This window comes from Aquila chrysaetos, chromosome 5, assembly GCF_900496995.4.
Source record: "Aquila chrysaetos chrysaetos chromosome 5, bAquChr1.4, whole genome shotgun sequence".
In the NCBI taxonomy this organism is placed as follows: Eukaryota; Metazoa; Chordata; class Aves; order Accipitriformes; family Accipitridae; genus Aquila; species Aquila chrysaetos.
Genome location: NC_044008.1, coordinates 72,966,472 through 72,985,324, shown reverse-complemented (window position 1 = coordinate 72,985,324; position 18,853 = coordinate 72,966,472). Strand labels below are relative to the sequence as shown.

General features: G+C 42.7%; 1 protein-coding gene across 3 annotated transcripts in view; it reads left to right on the top strand.

Annotated features, from left to right (window-relative positions):
- Window positions 1-14,808: 14,808 nt before the first annotated feature.
- Window positions 14,809-18,853, top strand: part of PRKCA (protein kinase C alpha) — a 162,348-nt gene continuing 158,303 nt past the window's right edge. For 2 of the 3 annotated variants that reach the window (XM_030014445.1, XM_030014444.1), the window contains exons 1-2: window positions 14,809-15,017; window positions 18,619-18,650. In XM_030014445.1, coding sequence (XP_029870305.1) covers window positions 14,845-15,017; window positions 18,619-18,650 — 205 coding nt within the window. In that variant the 5' untranslated portion in view covers window positions 14,809-14,844. The remainder of the gene's footprint in view (window positions 15,018-18,618; window positions 18,651-18,853) is intronic. The other variant, XM_030014446.1, reaches the window with a different exon arrangement.

Sequence of the window (18,853 nt, the reverse complement as noted above, 5' to 3'; positions counted from 1 at the left end):
AAGGCATTTGCAAAAGGATGGTTACATATTAACTCTTTGTATTTATTCCCATCCCAGTAAACAGAAGATAAAAGGTTCCTTGTGTTGCTTGTAATAAAGGATGAAACAACCATCACATGTTGCATTTGTACATAATGCAGGAATTCAAATCGCAATCTCTGCTGAAAATGTCTCTGGTTGTTTCTGCAGAGCATCTCCTGTTGGGACTGATGTTTTTGAAAAAACAGTATTATCTTCTCAGCATCTTTAGAGGCTGAGGATATTTGGAATACAATATTGGATCAAATAATAGAACTGTCACCAAGAAGCTTTTGTTTATCACACCAGCGTGTACATTTCTGTGTACCAGTCCTGAGAGTTATAACAAAATCTTTTTAAGGTGAAATGATTAATGTTGGAGTGACATTGGTATTGTCTTATGCCTCCAGTGATGATACCAACTTCATGCCAGTTTATGCTAGGTGATGATCTGGCCTGAGACTTCAGGCTTCAGGGGCTAGTTTGGTCAGATTCATGTCGTCAATAAGCATCCTTCAATTAACAGATAACTAAAAGCATCAGAGACAGGGCTCACAATGCCAGCACAGCAGGAAAAGTGGAATAATGATTCTGGACTGTGCTTATTTGTGACAAGGGGGGCAAACTTAAATCATGTTTTTGGGTGCTATAAAAACTCATTTTGGTGCTGTGATTTGGGGTCATCAAGTCAAAACTCCACAGATATCAGCTGAGGTTCTGATCACTGCAGTTCTCCTAATTTAGCAGATTTTAACTGCAGGAGCATCTGAAGTGCAACCAAAATAACATTTGTGTAATCATTGTTCCACAGTTTGGTGTTTCTAATCTAAGTATCCTCCTCCCCTGCTGACTCACAGCCTGTGAGGGGGAGTGAGGGACATTTGAAGCTCTAACGAGAAGCTAGGTTATGTCAAACTCTATTACTGCTGTGATCTTAAATAGTTTGTTTATTTTTGTTTTATGAAGTTTCTCTGTTTGCATTTAAAACACAAATTTTAGCCACAACATTAAACAATTGGGAACATGCTATTCTTCTCAGAAAGAAAATGCAGTGAATGTCCTGCTCAAAATATTTACCAAATACACAGTGCCAAAGGGCAAAGTACCACTGCTAAATCAACAGAAAAAAATTGACTTCATTTTCTGTATTTCCCTTTGATTATTTTTCCATTTGTCACAGCCTGCTTCTTCCTCTTCTCTTTCTCTACAAAATTTCACAAGTATCTTTTCCCTTCCCAACACACTGCAAGGCTGTAATGAACTTTCTTGCCTCTGGTTTAAATACTTCCTTAGATCTGCTTGCTATTTTGATTACATTCTTTTCTGTGTTTAAAATAGCACAGGAATAGATGGGCACAATTTTACCCATTTCAACGTTGACCGTGTGAGCATTTCTCACTGTGCTCAGCAGATGGCAGAATGTACTCTACCAAATACCATATAGATACAAACCTGAACTGGAAAGTTTTCTGTACTACTTTAAGAGGGAAAAAAAAAAAAGGGGGGGGGGGGGGGTTTAAATTATATGCACATTAATTTTTCCATAGATTTTTGTCGGTGGTAACTTCACTGCTCTTAAAATTGGAAGTAAAACTGAATAATTGCATGCAAAACTGAGAGAAGAGTGAATATTTAAGTATGTATTTCACACAACTGCGTAATAACTGCCAATATTGTGATTCTTTTTGAAAACATATTTCTCTGCAATAAGAAACATTAGAATGTATGTTACAAATAATTGTGTCTTTTCCAGTCACTGGAGAAGATGTGATTATTATTGTACGGATTCACCTTGACAGAGCATGAGCAAACCAACCTAGTTCTTCCTGTATTTGGTGATAGTATGCAATTATATATATAATCTGATTTTCCATCACATCCAACCCACTCCTTTCACACCTGTTCTATTTATTATTATAGCTCCTATAAACCTGATCATGAAGCAGAATTTTGTTTCGTTACTGACCACAGAAATAGAGAGCAGACTGGTGGTCTCTACCACAAATAGTATTATATTCTAAGAAAAGAAATGGTAGCTGCAAGCAGAGAAATTAGTGCAAGAACACACTGAGATGATATCGGCCAGCATGATATGCAGAGTATCAGTATCAGAGCAGTCGGATTGTTACCTGGTTTTGTGCTAGCGTAACCTGAAAGGAGAACATGCAGGAGGAATGTGAACAAACTGGCTCTGCAGAAGTGGTGTTGCCCAGACAAAAATATGAAGGGCAGCATAGCAGAGATCAAGAGTGTGTGTTTGAAAAGATAGCAATTAAATGATGGAGACTGGCATCACTGGCTGATCAGAGTGATTTCAGTACGGAGTAAGAGAGGGGAAGAGGATAAGCCAGCAAAGGCCTTAAAAGTGAAGGTAAAAATGTCATGTGGAAGAGAAGGAGGAAAAAAATAGTGGAGGGATGCTAAAAGAAAAATGATGATGAAAAACAGTCTATACAGCAGCATTCTTCATTGACACCAGGAGTCAACTGGCACTGTCATGACAATAGGAAAAGACATTGTAATAATCGGGACAGAAGATAATGGGAAGGCAGACAAAGACCTTCAGGCAGGAACTGGTCTCTCCTAGAGATACTATGCAGAAAGTTTGCAAGAACTAGACAGACTGAAGGTCAGTGAGAGGTAACAGCTCCCCAGCTAATGAGCCAGACCCTATGTCCTTCCTCTGATCTGTCTGTCTGCTTCTCTAGTTGATGCTGTAATTTCCCTGATATTGTAGGATATGTCACACCTCTGATCCTGCCACAGACTTCCCGGCAGTTTGTCCTTCCGGACAATGAGCGTTGGGTCTGCATTACCCACCATTCCCAAGATTTTGTGACTGTTCTTCAACAAGAAAATGCATGACACAGCCAGTTCAGGATGCAGATGTTTCTCAAATCAAAAGGAATGTATTGATTAGGGACATTGAGGTAGAATATTGAAGAGAGGCCTGAATACAGTCCTTCCTTATGTGCCAGCACCTGCTTGCCTAGACACTCTTTCTGGCATGAAAGCTGGCCTTGGGACCGTACTTGGACCAACAATCTCACCCTTTTCCTGCGAGGATAATATATTTGGATTCCGGCTTTCTTCATGCTGTTCCTTTTGTTTCACCTGTCGGTCACTGGGTTTTCATGTGTACAACCATTCCTCCCTCCGGAGTATGATGAGGTGATGGTCAGATGGCTAATGGATGTATCCGTGTTCCTCTGTGGGAGCAGGTGTTAAGTCACGGGTCCAATCATTGCCCTTCATGTTGCCAAGATAGTTCTATTAATATTTGTTCAAAGTTCATTTATGTACTGCACAAACATTTTTATCACCTCTACTCAATACATCCAATATTGAAGTGAGTGCTCCATTGCACTGAAGAGATAGGAAATAAAAAGTAAGAAGGTAAACTGAGTCATTTTTAGCCTTAAAGAAAAATAATTGCTTTCAGTTCTGGACAAGTGGAGACCATTCCGACTTCCTATATATCAGTTGCATTTAATATTTAATGTATAGATAATTTGGGTGTAGACATTCATTATTAGCAAAATATTCAGCCAGCCAGAAGCCAAGATCCATTTGCAGTGTATTATTTTCCAGTGGAAGTTTGTATTTCATGTGTTTGGAGATGTTGGAAGTAAACACACAGTAACAGATACTGACCTGAAAGAATGCCTCAGTGATATAAGAAGTAAACAGTGTCTATATAATTCTTTAAAAAGAGTATTTTCACTTAGTAGCATATTTTGGGGGTAAACTGCAGTCCTAATTACCACTGGTGTTTCAGAATATTTTTTCTGAAGTTAGCAAAATAATTAACATTTTAGTCCTAGACCTTAAATCGCTTTAAGCACCCACCAGTTTGCAGGAAGTGTAGCATTGAAATACCCAATCCTGTATTAATCTGAGATGTCAGAGGGCTGGCACTAACAAGTTTTCCAGGTGGTAGCAGGCCTGTATTCTCTTGCAGAGATATGAAAGTGTTCTAGTTTTCACATACATTAAACTCAGCGTACAAAACCAGAGAGCATTTTAGAGCTACTTCCTCCTCTCTGCCTTCTCATTTCCTGCACAGAAAACGCAGAGGATCTCTCTCACAGTTCTGCTGTGACCCAAATATTGTGAAACAGTCTGTTCCTCTGATAAATTCATCAAAACTCTGTCTAAAAAATCCTGTGTTATATTTCTTCATCAGGAATGTTAAATTACAAAGCCTTGGGGCAAGTTATTCTCTATGAGAGTTCGAGTCTGCAGTGAAGAGATCTGCAAGGGACAATTTTTAAGATGTTGACATAAAAGCACAGTATGGAACCGCAGACCTTCTCACCCTTTTTTGCCTTGCCCCACCTTTTTGCCTTTTCCCTCAGTGCAGGTGTAGAGATACACAATTGCATTCAAGAAAGAAGCCAGCCAGCCAGCCGTGGTAACAGAGAGGTCAGAAAAGACAGGGTGCTCTCCAAGCTCAAGCCAAACTGTTTCTCTTCTCCCATCAAGCTTGAAACAAAGTTTTCAAGATTCTCTTCATCATTTTTCTTCTGCTTTCTATTAAGCCAGATGCCACAGATTTCTGTGAGAGCAGCATCTGGCCTTGTTTTTTTATTTATATATATATATGTATGTATTGCCTCAGGTTGTCATCTTGTTTACAAGCTGGTGAGAGTTCAGACCTGGTCAGGATGTGATGCAAGTTCTCCAAGGCAAGCGCACTGCTGCAGGAATGCACTTTACACTTTCAGTACATCGAAATTGTCATTAGCATTTTGCCACTTTGTGATCCAGCAGAGCAATCCTTGCTAGTTTCCATCCTAGGATGACTCCATCTCTTCCGATAAAGAATTTCTCTGGGTAAATAAGAATGCTCTTAAATTGCCTGTGCCTCCCTTAGCACATAGCTGTAATACTATCAGAAAGCCCAGCTACCACCAGCTTGCTTTACTGCCATTCTTTGGTTTTCCCAAATGACAGGTAAGAGGATCAACAATGAAGAAGCCGTTTGGTATATTCATCCACATTAAAAACTTCATTGAAAACTTTGTGTGTCTAAAAGCAGCCTAGAACCGATGCGCTTTGGCTGTGTTGGAGGTGTCCGTTAGTATCGCCTAATAAATTGACAGCTTCAATCTAGATAGATCCTATGATCTCTATTAACCCATGGATATCATCTGTTAAATTCTTTCTGGGCAGAAGTCCAGAGTGTTCCAGATGAATAAATCCACCTTCTTTGTGATTCAGCTCCTGCACAGCGTAATCAAAAAGTGGATACTGATCTCATTTATGGCCTAAACCAAAACCTTCACAAGTTGATTGATTTGAATCAATTTATATACAGTTAACAAAATTACAAGATTGGGAATTTTTCACAGATCTTTACAGTCAACATTTTGTGTTGATTAATAATGTTTCCTCATATATTTTTATTCTGGTTTTCTTAGCAAATTTACTCCAAAAGGGGGAATTCCTCACTTGACTGTTAACTGACAAGTCTGAAAAAGCTAAAAATGTAGTCTCAGAACTGAAAATTTCACAAAACGTTGGATCCAGAGAGAAGGCCATTGACTTTTACAAGCTGATTTTTAAGAGTGTTCTTGAATATTCAAACATAAGTGGATGAGTTTAGGGCTAGTGCGATAGGAAAGATTAGTTTGTCTTGAGCTAGTCATTTTGCTAGAAGAATCATGCTGCTGTGGAAGCTTCCTCAAACACCTCTGTCGATGTGGCCTGTGCCTGATGCTCATGACACTGCATTTTTCTGCGTCTGGATCCTGTTAACAGACTCATATTGTACCACGAAGTATGGTACTTTTATAGTGTGGACCATTAGAGAGTAGGAAGATATCAATAAACTAATTTCACTTTGTGACAGCCCCTAATCTCCAGCAATAAATCCAGGGCGAAGCCTTTCTAAGAGGAAGCAGATTTTGAAGGGGCCAGTATCGATAACTGGAATCAGATTTTCAGAAGGGCTCAAATTCTATTTAGGCAACTAAATGAAGGCCATGCTTTTAAAAGTGCTCACTTTATTACAGTAAATTTTTGGTGTGTTGGGTTCTTTGGAAAATGTAGCACTCTCTTTTGATTTCCAGAAGGCCGCTTGGCTGCTTTGACAATTTCCACATGTGTGTGTATATCTAAAAATTTTGGTTCTAGTCTTGTAATCTGCATCATCGTCTAGCCAGGTTTTTCTTAGAGTTTTGCATTTATTTTGTAATTTTATGTAAAAATAACAAAAATAAATATCAGTGGTCAATTTTCCTTTATTCACTGCACATGGAGATTTTTCATTGCACAGGGAGATGCTGCCAGCATTTTGGCAACAGAATGAAATAAAATTGCAATCCTTCCAACATTGCCAGAACTGATATCAGTGACATTCTCGTAAATTTAAGTTTTGAAAAGAGAAGATGTCCAGATGTTTTGGGAAGGACAGATCATGAGCATTCTACAAAGTGCAAAATATTTATGGTACGAGTTGAAAATGCGCAGAAAGCACATGTATGTATGCTCGCTACATATTTTGTTTTGGTTTTTTTGTATTTCTAAAAAAAAACCCTCACCTTGTTTTTCTCCCTCATGTCACCTCATCATGTGGCTCTTAATGAGAGGGTCATTGTTTTTCCATGGACTTCAGAGTATAGTCAAGTTGAATAATATTAGTCCATTGTACAAGTTGGCTTAACCACTGTTCCAAACCTTTTTAAAGCAAGCTGCCTAGCTCTTATCTCACAGACATGACATAATACATCTGGAATGAAATCCACTGGCCCTTGCATATGGGATGCCCTGTTTTGTTTTGTTTTTTCCTTAGCAGCATTGCGGGTGAGATGTCTGATTTTTAAAATTATGGTTTTGGGAGCAAAACTATTTAAAAATGTAATTCATGTTGAAAGAGCATCTGTAGCATTTTATTTACACACAAATAGCAATTTGGGGCTATTAAGGTCACCATACCTTGTGAAATTGAATGGTAGCATGACACTTACTTAGCGCAACCTAAGGAGATGTTCCTTTGTTATGATATGTATTAGTCTGCTAATCTTTTCAGTCTTTAATCCACAATACTGGATTAAAAGACCAAAAATAGTCTCTACTGTCATTAAAGGACAGTTTCTGGGGTTTTTTGGAATATGAAAATTCCAGTGGGGAGTTGAATGAATGTTAAATGCTAACAAACAGAATCCTTCCTTGTGTTACGTCGCTGTGGCAGAGAGGTTCTCTACACTTCATTTTTCAGTTAACTGTCACTTTGGGTTTTCAAAATGGGGTTTTTTTGAAATTAATGTCAGCTTGTTTTGTGCGTCAGTGTTTTCTCTTTTCAGCTCTTCTAAATTAAACAAATATTTTAAAGCTGTGTTTGTCCAGCCAAACTCTTGTCATTTCAATTATTAGTGTTTCCATAAGTGTAAACACTGGTGCAGAGCACAGATGAATGTGGTATAACTGGAAACCATACCACTGAAAATGGTATTCTGCTTTCTTTACATCAACATGTCATAATATAATGGTGGCACAGAAAAAAGAAGTGAATATCCTGTATATTCCAGCTGATATGACTTTGTTTTCCTCTCACATTTATTCTCTAGAATAAACCAAATGCAACATGAAAGTTACTATTCCTTGTATATGTGACAAATGATATTCAACTCTCAAAAATAATAATTTGAAGTAGGATATATATAATATCTATTTACAGCTCATCTTCACATGGCAAAATTCTACTCAGCTTACTCTTGCAAAATTATCATCCCTTTCAATAGAAGATTTGTGGGAATATGGTAAATAAAATAGACCACCCCTTTCTGTTCACATTGAAACAGTGGGAAATTTCACTTTGAATTCCAGGTCAGTGAGATGACATGCCATGGCCCATAAGTAGCATAAAGAAGCTGTAAGTATTGTCCTGCTATATGAGGAGCTATCTGATGCTAGACATACTGATATTCCGAAACTGATGGTTTCCAGCAATCGAGCAGTATCAAGTAATTTGCATTTGTACCAGTTTTGTGTCAGAAAAGCAAACCAGAGATTCCAGCAGACTGTCGGGAAAAGGCTTCAGGACGTTGTAGTGACTCTGCTCTCCTAACATGTTTTTGATGGACGGATTTTACTCTTCAAGGGATTGCATATGGACATACCTACAGAGTTCCGTTTACCTGCAAAGTTAAAAGCTACATGTGCAGCTTATACTTTTAACGCAAAAAGACTGGAAAAAATCGGGTTTTGAGGGTACCTTTTCATCAGCTGGTAGGAATACAGTAAAGTTTTTTTCTCTAATGAAAGAAGAAAACGAAGGCCATAGAAGTGGTGGTATTAGTTCAGGCAGGGCCCATCTAACCCATCTAGAGTAATTTGTCTCTAACAGGGACCAGAGGTGCACACCTAAGAAGAAGTGAGACAAGGGCAAGCAGACAGGATACTTCCTTCTAAGAATCTCTCACTTTCTGAGGACTTTCCGTTTAGGGAATTTTCTGAAGCAGCTGTGGTCTGTGTTTAGTAACATTCAATGTTTGTCTCTCCCAGGTTTCTCACTTCCCTGAGCGCACGTAAGTGTCCCGCACCAGCACTGGTTCTTGCTGGTTCTTGTGGGCAAGGAATTTCAGGGGTCAATTGGCCATTGCAAAAACCACCTACTTTGTTTCATACAAACCTGTGTGTGCCATGTTTCTCTAAATAAATAATAGAGGCTGTCTTGTTTAGTTGGTACAAGAGAGGTTTGTTCTTTTTTCCACATCGTTTGAGTGCTTTGTTTCTGTTTCAAAGTCTGAGTCTGTCTGCCTTTTTTGTGTGTACAGTTGAAGACTGAAAATTTGCCTACACAAGAGAATTGTTCTGATGCACTCAAAAGAATGTGAATTACTTTTTGGAAGTGATATTCAAAATTTTCCAGAGCGGTTGCTGGTGGTAAGGGCAAAATCTGCAAAATAACAATGATAGCAAATACTCCAGCTGAGGCAGAAGTTTTTATTTATGCAAAGAAAAAAGAGGCAAAACCCATGAAACATCCCAAAGGACCCCCACCATGTTTCAGTGTATAACAGCATCAAGCTCTGATTCAGCTCTATAACTAGGAAGTATTTTACCGTGCTCCTAATACACCTGAGAGATGAGAAAAGAAAGAAATAGGTTGTCACTCAGTATTCTGATGAGAACACTGATATAAAAAAAAAAAAAAATGTATTTTACACTCAATGTTCTGTGTACCATGAGCCATTTATTTCCAGTTCTGTGGAGAGCTGCTGTGAGGATAATTCACAGGCAGCTACAGCTATCTGCATGAGGAATGGGTTTTGCACCACTTCAAGGAAACTCAAGTTGAATAATGGCATCATTTACGTGTTGCAAAGGGAAGTAGGATTTTGCTGATTAGGATGTTTCAATGAACTGCAGTTTCATCCCTGGCAAATGATTAATTATTACAATATGCCATTTTTTTTCCCTCGAATTTTTCAGAAATATTTTTTCTGTGACATTTCATCTCTCATAGGACTTTTTTTTCTGTACTTAGTCTTCTTTTTGACTGTGTTTTAACACATACATTCAAACTTTCACATTAGTACTAGCATCTGTAAACAGACAGCTGTCTGTCACAAGGTATAATTTCATAATAAAACCTGTCTGGTGACCCAGTATTTCCCAACCTGCAGTCTGAGTAACTTTGAGGGTACAGGGGCAGAGAAGAGAATCAGTGTAAATACAGAGACACAGGCAGAGTTGTGCAGACTGTAAATGCACAGCTGCAGAAAGATGCAGAAACCAGTGCTGATATAGAAAGATACAAAGTATTTCTACCTCCTTCTCACCACTCAGATAACAGACATACAAACACTCACAGAAATGTATTTATTTACGTTACCACATCCTGCGTTTTTCTAATGTTTGGAAACATTTAGGGTACATTGTTGCCAAAGTGTGGGTAAGAACAATAAACAGTTTTGTTGATGAATATGTAGTAGGGTCTGGAAAACCCATAGCAGTAGTGGACATTATCTCATAATTAATAGCTACTGGTCAAAACATGAAAGACAAACTTATGAATGGGAGCTTCAACACTAAACTCTATAGGTAATTTCAAACAGAGAAACAAAGGATGTGTTGTATGGAAAAAGAAATTAGGAAAACCTGGCTTCTGAAATTTTACTCTGAAGTCTGTGTATTAGTGGAAACTGATAACTGCTTTTGACTTGATTATGGCAAGTAATTATTCCACAATAGTTGCGGGTAGAAATGTCTCATAAGCTGACTGTGTGGGAATTCCTTTGGAAGATGAGACTCGGTGAAGCACATCATTTTTAGACAGCGGGTTTGCAATTATCAAGTCATCCTTCCTAAAAGGGGTTTGGAAAATAGCTATTTGTTCTGATAACACTCTAGAAAAGGAAGTGGTTGTAATTTGCTTTGAAATGTGAGGAGAAATTAGGTTGTGAACTTCCTTATAGGTCTCAAGCAGGAAGTTATTCCTGTTTGTTGAATATTTCTTACAAGCAGGAAATAATAAAATAGAGCACCACAATTGCCAAAGAAGTTGAAGGTGTTATCCTTGGCTTTGTCTTTGAGTTGACCTGATGCAGCGCAGCCTGTGTAAATAGGGACAGAACAATCCAGACACTTTTCCTTTAGGAAGGAGACTTCTTTTTATTACTTTTTGATCCAAAAATTATGCAGGCAGTAGCGTGCTGATCCAGCAGATGAGTAAAAAGAGAAGGCATTTCACAGGCAGCAGAATGACTCCAAAAAACCTCTTTCAAAATGAACGCAGATGCTTGCACTCACAGACCTATCATGGTATGGATGCAAATATAGGAAGGACTTGAGAAGTTGTGCTTGTTACAGCAATAATCAAATTCTTATTCAAAAACTCATAAACCATCCAATGGGAACTTCTATCACAGACGAACTCTGTAGGATATTATCCAAATATTCATTCAGGAATAAATTGGTTATCGGAAGACCCTGTAAATGGTGCTTTGGAGTCAGGAATTCTGAAGCTGCTTGCCAGGAGATTGGGAAAGCTGGTACTCTGATTTAATAACCATGTATATGCCTGAACACAAACAACGATAATGCTGACTCCTTGTCCAGATGGCCTGAATCAGAAACAAATTGCAAACGCTGCCCTAAGCAGAAGAACAAGTCATGGGCTGCTGGTGGGAACGTGCGTGCTCAGGAAGAGGGGGCAGGCATCTTTCCTCCAGTAATTTGCAGAGGAAGGATGAGTTCTTGTATCACCCACACGACCTGAGTGCAGAGTAGGAAAAACGGGTATGCAAGTAGTTAAAAGCCTCCCAGCAAGAGGGTGCTGATGTTACAATAGCATATACCTAAAGTGTCTGGTGAATGGAACGTAGTATCCCCTCATAGTACCACTGTAGGAGTATCCTGGTCATAGTGACAAAGCTTGACATTTGAAGGTGAATATATATACCTATACAAAAAAGCATTGCGTAAGTGGTGTGTATCCAAAATACAGCAGTAAGAGGAGTTATGTGTTTACATACAGTAAGGGAAGGTTGTGTTATAATGGTTTACCTAGCTGTCTGAGGATTGCTATGCACACATAATAGATCTTTTCTCTTACCTAAATTGTATAATCACAATGTACAAATAATTATGAGGGTTGAGATAAAATGGTTGCTTTACAGAGAGAGTAAAGTGATCCTAACGTGATCATGTAGTGTCAAAACTGGTGTCATTGGGCTCTTCCCTGGGGCCTGACAAGGCAATCGGCAGGTACTAGAACCAAGAGCCCGGGGCACTTGCTGATGTTTCAGTGAATGAATCTTGACCAGAGCCACTCTCAGGAAAGAAACTGGAACCCAAAATGATTCAGCACCTTTGTGAGATTTTAAGGAACAACGAAGCGTACGGATATAATGCGAGTTGTGTCTGATTCAGTAAGATTCTCCAGTTTCAATACCTTTGTAATACAGCACTAAAGGAATAGAAATAAATACATTCCACATTTCTTGATAGAACACTTAATGAGAGTACAAAATGTTTCTTACTGCTCCTCATGCTTTGGCATAAGTTAATTAAGGCAGGAAAAATCTATTCACTCTGAAGATGAATAAGGGATTTGAAACACGTAGAATAGGTGGAAATCAAATTAAAAATCTGTCTATTTTATTGAATTTCAGAACAAATTTGAAAGTACTTGCTTGCAAAATAAAAGTCCATGAAGCAAGGGCATATGGAAACAGTTTATAGGTCATCTAGCTTGATTCTGTAAGTTTAGAAAAAAAGCAGGGCTATCCCTGTCATCAGTTATTTGATGAAATGCCATGGACATACCAGTTCAGCCAGGCTGCACCCAGAATCCTAGGTTTTAAAATTAAGAATAAGATAGTGTGTAACAAGTTATTTCTGTTCTGTCATAGATGTCTGTGTGCACTTTTCCCATCAGCAAATAAGACTTCATTTGAGTTAATTAGCTTGCTTTCAGTCTTGTGAAATAAAACGTATTACACATGCTTACACAGGCAGACTTATGAGTATGTAGATATATTGGGGTAGAGAAACTTGTAATAAGCATCCATTTCCCATACATGAAAATTTGTAGCCATGGGAATAACATTTATTTTAAAAATTATTATTAGGACTTGGGGGTTTTGTTCAGCACATATACTGTGTTTTTATGCACACACAGTCATGCTTTATGTGGTGTTTTTCTGAATGTGTGGAGATACTGTATGAATTGCAATATGAGAGAATGCATGTATGCCATAGGCGGATATAATGTTTCTATGTCCAGGCACTTGTGAACATTTTGTGCATAATGTGAATAAATAAAGATGAACGGTTCTATTATTTTACAGAGTACTTTATGACACTGTCAACGCGCTGCATAAAAGCATAGTAAAAGTCTTTTGTGCATATGTTGGATGCGTGTGTTAGTGAAAAAGACTTCCTGTATGTTTCCTACACTTTTTGCTGGGGATATTTGTATTGTATGGTAAATTAACTATATATACGACACACTGCAGTGGGGCAAGACAGCGAGGCCCCTCTTCTCTTGTATTTGTTGTACGTCCAGCGGGTGTTGTGTGATGTACAGCTGTACGGTACAGCCGCAGACAGCGTTTGCATGTATACAATTTTCTGGGTTGCAGGAAGGGGAAAGGTTTGTGAAGGAGAGCGCCTGGGCTACACCTTTGTTTGTTGTGGTGGTGGCATACCGTATCTCCCGGTAGGTACAGGAAGCGTGCGCTGCGAAGGCGGCGGAGAGCGGCCGGGTATAGGTTAGCTGTGCTCTTGGCGATGGAGGCGGTTGTGCTTGCGACGCGGTGCAGCAGCTGTACTGAGTAAAGGTAAAAGGGAGGCAGTGCCGCCCGTTGCAGGAGGGTCGCCCGGGCCTGTTGGTGCCAGGTCCCTGCCCGGGCCCGGGCGGGCTGCTGAGGGCAGCAGAACCGCTTGGTGCCCCCGGGGACCGATGTGGAGAGAAGGCGTCGGTTTCCATGGCTGACGCTGAGGAAACTCTGCGTGTGTGAAGGGAGGCAGCTGCTGTGTGTGAGGGAGAAGGGAGCCGGCTGCCCTCTGCGTGTGTGCGGGTGTACGAAGGGAGCGGCGGGGGTGGGTGAGAGGAGCCGGTCTGTGTGCGGTGTGAGTGAGGCGAGCCGGGGAGCGAGCGTGTGTGGGGGAGAGAAAGAGGGAGGAAGCCGGTGTGTCTTTTGGCGGGGGAAGCTGGGGTGTGTGTGCGAGAGGGGCCAGTGTACGTGAGGCGAGCCGGTGTGCGTGTGTGTGTGTGAGAGAGGGAAGGGAAGCCGGTGTGTGTGTGTGAGGGAAGGGAGGCTGGTGTGTGTCTGTTTGTGAGGGAAGGGAGGCCGGTGTGTGTCTGTTTGTGAGGGAAGGGAGGCTGGTGTGTGTCTGTTTGTGAGGGAAGGGAAGCCGGTGTGTGAGGGAAACCAGTGTGTGTGTGTGAGGGAAGGGAAGCCGGTGTGTGTGTGTGTGTATGAGGGAAGGGAAGCCGGTGTGTGTGTGTGTATGAGGGAAGGGAAGCCGGTGTGTGAGGGAAGCCGGTGTGTGTGTGTATGAGGGAAGGGAAGCCGGTGCGTGAGGGAAGCCGGTGTGTGTGTGTATGAGGGAAGGGAAGCCGGTGTGTGTGTGTATGAGGGAAGGGAAGCCGGTGCGTGAGGGAAGCCGGTGTGTGTGTGTATGAGGGAAGGGAAGCCGGTGTGTGTGTGTATGAGGGAAGGGAAGCCGGTGCGTGAGGGAAGCCGGTGTGTGTGTGTGAGAGGGAAGGGAAGCCGGTGCGTGAGGAAAGCCAAGCCGATGCGTGTGAGGGGAGCCGGTGTGTGTGTGTATGAGGGAAGGGAAGCCGGTGTGTGTGTATATGAGGGAAGGGAAGCCGGTGCGTGAGGGAAGCCGGTGTGTGTGTGTGAGAGGGAAGGGAAGCCGGTGCGTGAGGAAAGCCAAGCCGATGCGTGTGAGGGGAGCCGGCGTGTGCGGGGAGAGCCGGTCAGCGCCCGTATGAGGGGCGGGAGCCGCTGACGAGAGCCGGCAGGTGCTGACGAGCTCCCCCCGGCGGGGGGCGGCCCGGCTCCGGGCCTGCCCCTCCCCTCCCCGCCCCGTCCCGCCCCGCCCGCGGCCGGGGGCTCGCTCACCCCGCGGGCGGAGCAGCCGGCGCCGGCCCGGGGCCGGGATCCTCCTCCCGTTCCCTACGCGCCGGCTCCGACGTCAGGCGCGGGGAGCGGGAGGCAGCGCCCAGCGCCTCCGTTGCCAGAGACTCGGCGGCCGCCGGACGGGGCGGACGTCGGGGCGGCGACTCCCGGCGGGGCCCGGCTGCCGGCGGGGAGGGGAAGGGGGTGGTGGTTGGGGGGGGGGGGGGGGGGAGAGGAGGGCGCTATGGCCGACGTGTTCCCGGGCTCCGAGCCCGGCGCGGCCCCGGACGCGGCGCGGCGCTTCGCTCGCAAGGGGGCCCTGAGGCAGAAGAACGTGCACGAGGTGAAGGAGCACAAATTCATCGCGCGCTTCTTCAAGCAGCCCACCTTCTGCAGCCACTGCACCGACTTCATCTGGTGAGAGACCCCCGGAGCTCCTCTCGCTCCCTGCACCCACCGGCGGCCCCTCACCTCCGTCCGGGCCCGCTCAGCTGGAGGGGATTCCCCCCCCCCCCCCCCCCCCCCATCTCCGGGGGCAGCCGCCGTGCCCGGGCTCCGCTCAGCGGCCGCCCGTCCCCTCCCACCCGCCGGTTCCCCGGTGCCGCCGTTCCCACGGGTGACCGCCCCTGGCCTCTTCCCCCAGGGTCGGGCAGGTGAGCCCCGGCGGGGCAGAGCCGTGTCGCCTCGCTGCCCCCGGCTCTGTCTCACCCTCTTCCAGGAGGGCTGTTTGCGGCTCCGAGGGGCTCCTGCCCGAGTCTGGGCGCTCCCCGGTTTCGGGGCGGGGGGAGCCCCTCAACTTGCCGGCGGTGCTCGGGGAAGGGGGTTGGGGGCAGCGCCGGCCAAGCGCCGCAGATTGATCAGCAGGTCTGATAGACCCGCGCTGGGGATATCGCTTCCCAGATTTGTATTTCCTCACCCCTTGTCCCCTCCCCGAGCCGGGTTCTGCTTGGCTCGGCTTGACTTCACCCGCCAAGCCCCCTTCTCTGTGCCCGCCTTCCTTCCCGTAGCGGAGGGGAGCTCAGCCAGCGCTACAGCTGCTGCAGCAGAAGCGGAGGGTTTCTGTTTCAGACTGTGGGTGTTGCTGTGTGGCACAACTTCTGCAGCTCTGCCTTTAACTTTGTGATCAGCGCCTGCTTTATTTCCTCCTGCTGCAGAGGGAGGGCAGGGAGATTGGGAAAACACAGTGACACCGCTGCCACATTACATGTTTAGGAAGGGGAGGTGTTTTTTTGTTTTTTTTAAGAGAAGGGTTCCTGCTCGAGGGACGGGAGGAAGGGAGGAAAACTTCCTACCAACACCCTCATTACTAAGCTGTTAGGGAAAAAAATATACCTATCAGTTCCTGCCATGCCCTCTTCTGGGCAGGATTGCAGCTCCGCTGCAGGCCGAGCCACTCGGCTCTCCCTGCAGCTCCCGGGTTCAGCGCTGCCCTGCACCCTTCGCTCTCCTCCCCCGAGCGATGCGAGTGGGCGTGTGGAGTCTGCGGGCTCCTGCCCTGTGCCCTCAGCGGGGTGAAGCAAGCGGAGCGGGTGCGTACCCTTGCGTATAGGTGAACGTTTTGTACATTCAGCGAGTGTGCAACATAAACAACCTGGGCTTCCTCGCCTTCACCTGAGATGTGGCTTAGTTTCAGCCTTGCCCTGCTGCTGAAGTTTTTGCTGCAGGTTCGTTGCTGAAAATGAGAGCTGTGATTTATTTTAGCCAAAGTTGCAAAAGATCTAGAGGGATCCACACCCAGCTGGCTCTGTGTCTGTGGCAGGTGTCTTGCTCTTTTCGTATGCGTTTATGTGTCTGGACGCAGACCTTTGCCTTCCTTCTTGAGTTTTCCTTGGTTTGCGTGCTGAAGAAAAGACTGTGATTGCTCCAGAAATGACTGAAATACGTTTGCAGAGTAAGGAAGGAAAACTGAGATGGTAGACTGCAGAAGAAACAAGTCAACTTTTTGAGTGTTTTTATTTTCTTTTTAAATTATTTTTTCCTATTTGAAAAAAAAATTGCAAAGTTTGGTATTGTAAAAGTGAGACACCTTCAGAAACTGCTTCAAAGTTAATCTAAAACAGAATTAATTGGGAGGTGTGAAAAAACGCTGCAGGGTTATTGTCAGACTGTGTTTGTGCACATAAGTAGCGCTACTGAAAAACCAAGTGGAACACTGTCATGACATGACAGGATGGATTTGAAAGTGAAAGGGTATCCTGTAGCTGACAGGTCGCAAGAGGAGCTGTGCTCTTTTGTCTTGCTAGTGAGTCTAAGGAAGCTCTTCATGCTCTTCAGATGAGCATCTGACAGCTCCAAAACTTTTGTTTCATTTCCTTGTTTGAAGATGGGCAACTCTTGAATAAGCATCACACACCATAAAAAGTGCTTCATCTATTTCCAAAATGACATGTGGCAATTAACATATGTTTTAAGGTATAGAGTAGTAAATACAACCTTTCAATGAAACAGATTTTTTTTTTTTCTTAGATTACCTTTGACCAGGTAATATTTACCAAAATAGTTTAGTGCCTCCTTACCTTCTTAAACAACTTTCAGTTATCTGCTTTGTTTCTGAAGTGTTGGGATTTTTCTGAAGACCTTTTACTTAAAATACATTGTAACTGATCAGGGAGTGGAGTGGACTGCAGCTGGTTAGTGTATGAATTCAGCTCAAAACACTGAAGAATGGCTATGCTTTTAGCGTAGGTAATACAGGAAAGTTCTTTACAAATACGTCTGTTTAAAAGGATGAAAAATTATCCAAAGTCTGTTTCATGTTCTTAGTCCTGCTGTCAGCTTTCCTGCAATCACGTTTGCACACTTCTAGTACGTGCTTTTTACTTTTGTGAAGACAAGAGATAACAGCAGCAGAATGACAGTACAGTATAGTCACATATGCTGCCAAGTAAACAAACAATTTTATGTTTCTTCTGGTTTTCTTAGTTTAGGCCTACTTATAACAATAACAGGCAGAGACTTTTGCGTAGAAATTTACGGAAATGCTCGAAGCTATGTAATTTCAGTTTCTACCTGAAGTAACAATGTACTAAAGGTTTTGTCTCTTCTCCAAATAAATAAATAAATAAAGTGGGAAAATTGTTGATATAATTTTTTAAAAACCATTTCCACAAAGTTGATAATTAAACTTCACGTCGTTAGTTGCATAGAGCCTGCTGGCTAGCTTCTACCATTCATAGCTTTTGTTCGTTTGTCTTTGAGTGTAAGCAGCTCCAGCTCTCCAGATGAAAAACGTTCTGCAGAGAGGGAAAATGCAGAGAAGTGTTTATAGCAAGGATACTCAAATCATTTATTTTTGTGGAAAGAGAATATTCAATGTTTAAAGAGAAACAAGTAAATAAAACCAACAACAGTGCAATTTGCCAGAGGTATAATATATGTTGGAACTCTGGATACCTCGTACAACGCTTTTGTCACTGTATTCATTGGTAAAGTATTACGCGCACATTTGTATTTTGTTATGGAAACGAAGCAAGTAAGCTGGAAGAATAATCAGTATGAAACCAATGGGCCTGTCTTCTCATTTATATTGAAACAGGTAAAACCTTTAACCTGCCTCCTTTCCATACAACAAATGACTGGTGTCTAGCTGAGGCGCATAACAGCATCGGCATGCAATCCTAAAATTTGGATGAAAAACTAAGTCTGGTTTGTTTTATACGCCTTTGCTATAACTTGGAATATTTTACATTGCTGTTAACTATACATGTGGCATTAAATGAGTTGAAATATTATGCAGTAATCACAGATGATGATAATTGTAGATCCAAAATAGCTTGTAAAATAATAATAATAAAAAAATTGTTGCCAGAAGCTGAAATTACATGGCTGGTGACAGCTATTGTTCTGTGCTTTGAAATGGGTGGGTTGTTCTGTGTTGTATATTTTAAAATCTGTTGCTGTCGTAGCAAAATCTGAAGTAATTTAATATGAAGCTATTTTTATGTTGTTATAGATCATTGAGAAGAAATTATAACTAAACATACTAAGATAGGTTATTTTTTTTTTCTTTTTTGTGCAGGGGATTTGGGAAACAAGGATTTCAGTGCCAAGGTAAGCCACAAATGCTTTGTTGGCTAGCACACATTGTTGCACCTCATTTTGAAGGTAGCCAAAACTTGCCTGCAGCAAGAGGGAGACAAGCCTGGAAGTACTAAGCAAGCATCTCTGCCTATGTAAATTCGAAAGGAAGACAATTATTCAGTTAAATAACTCTTAGTATTTATATCATATACATTGAACAGTGAAGTAATTGT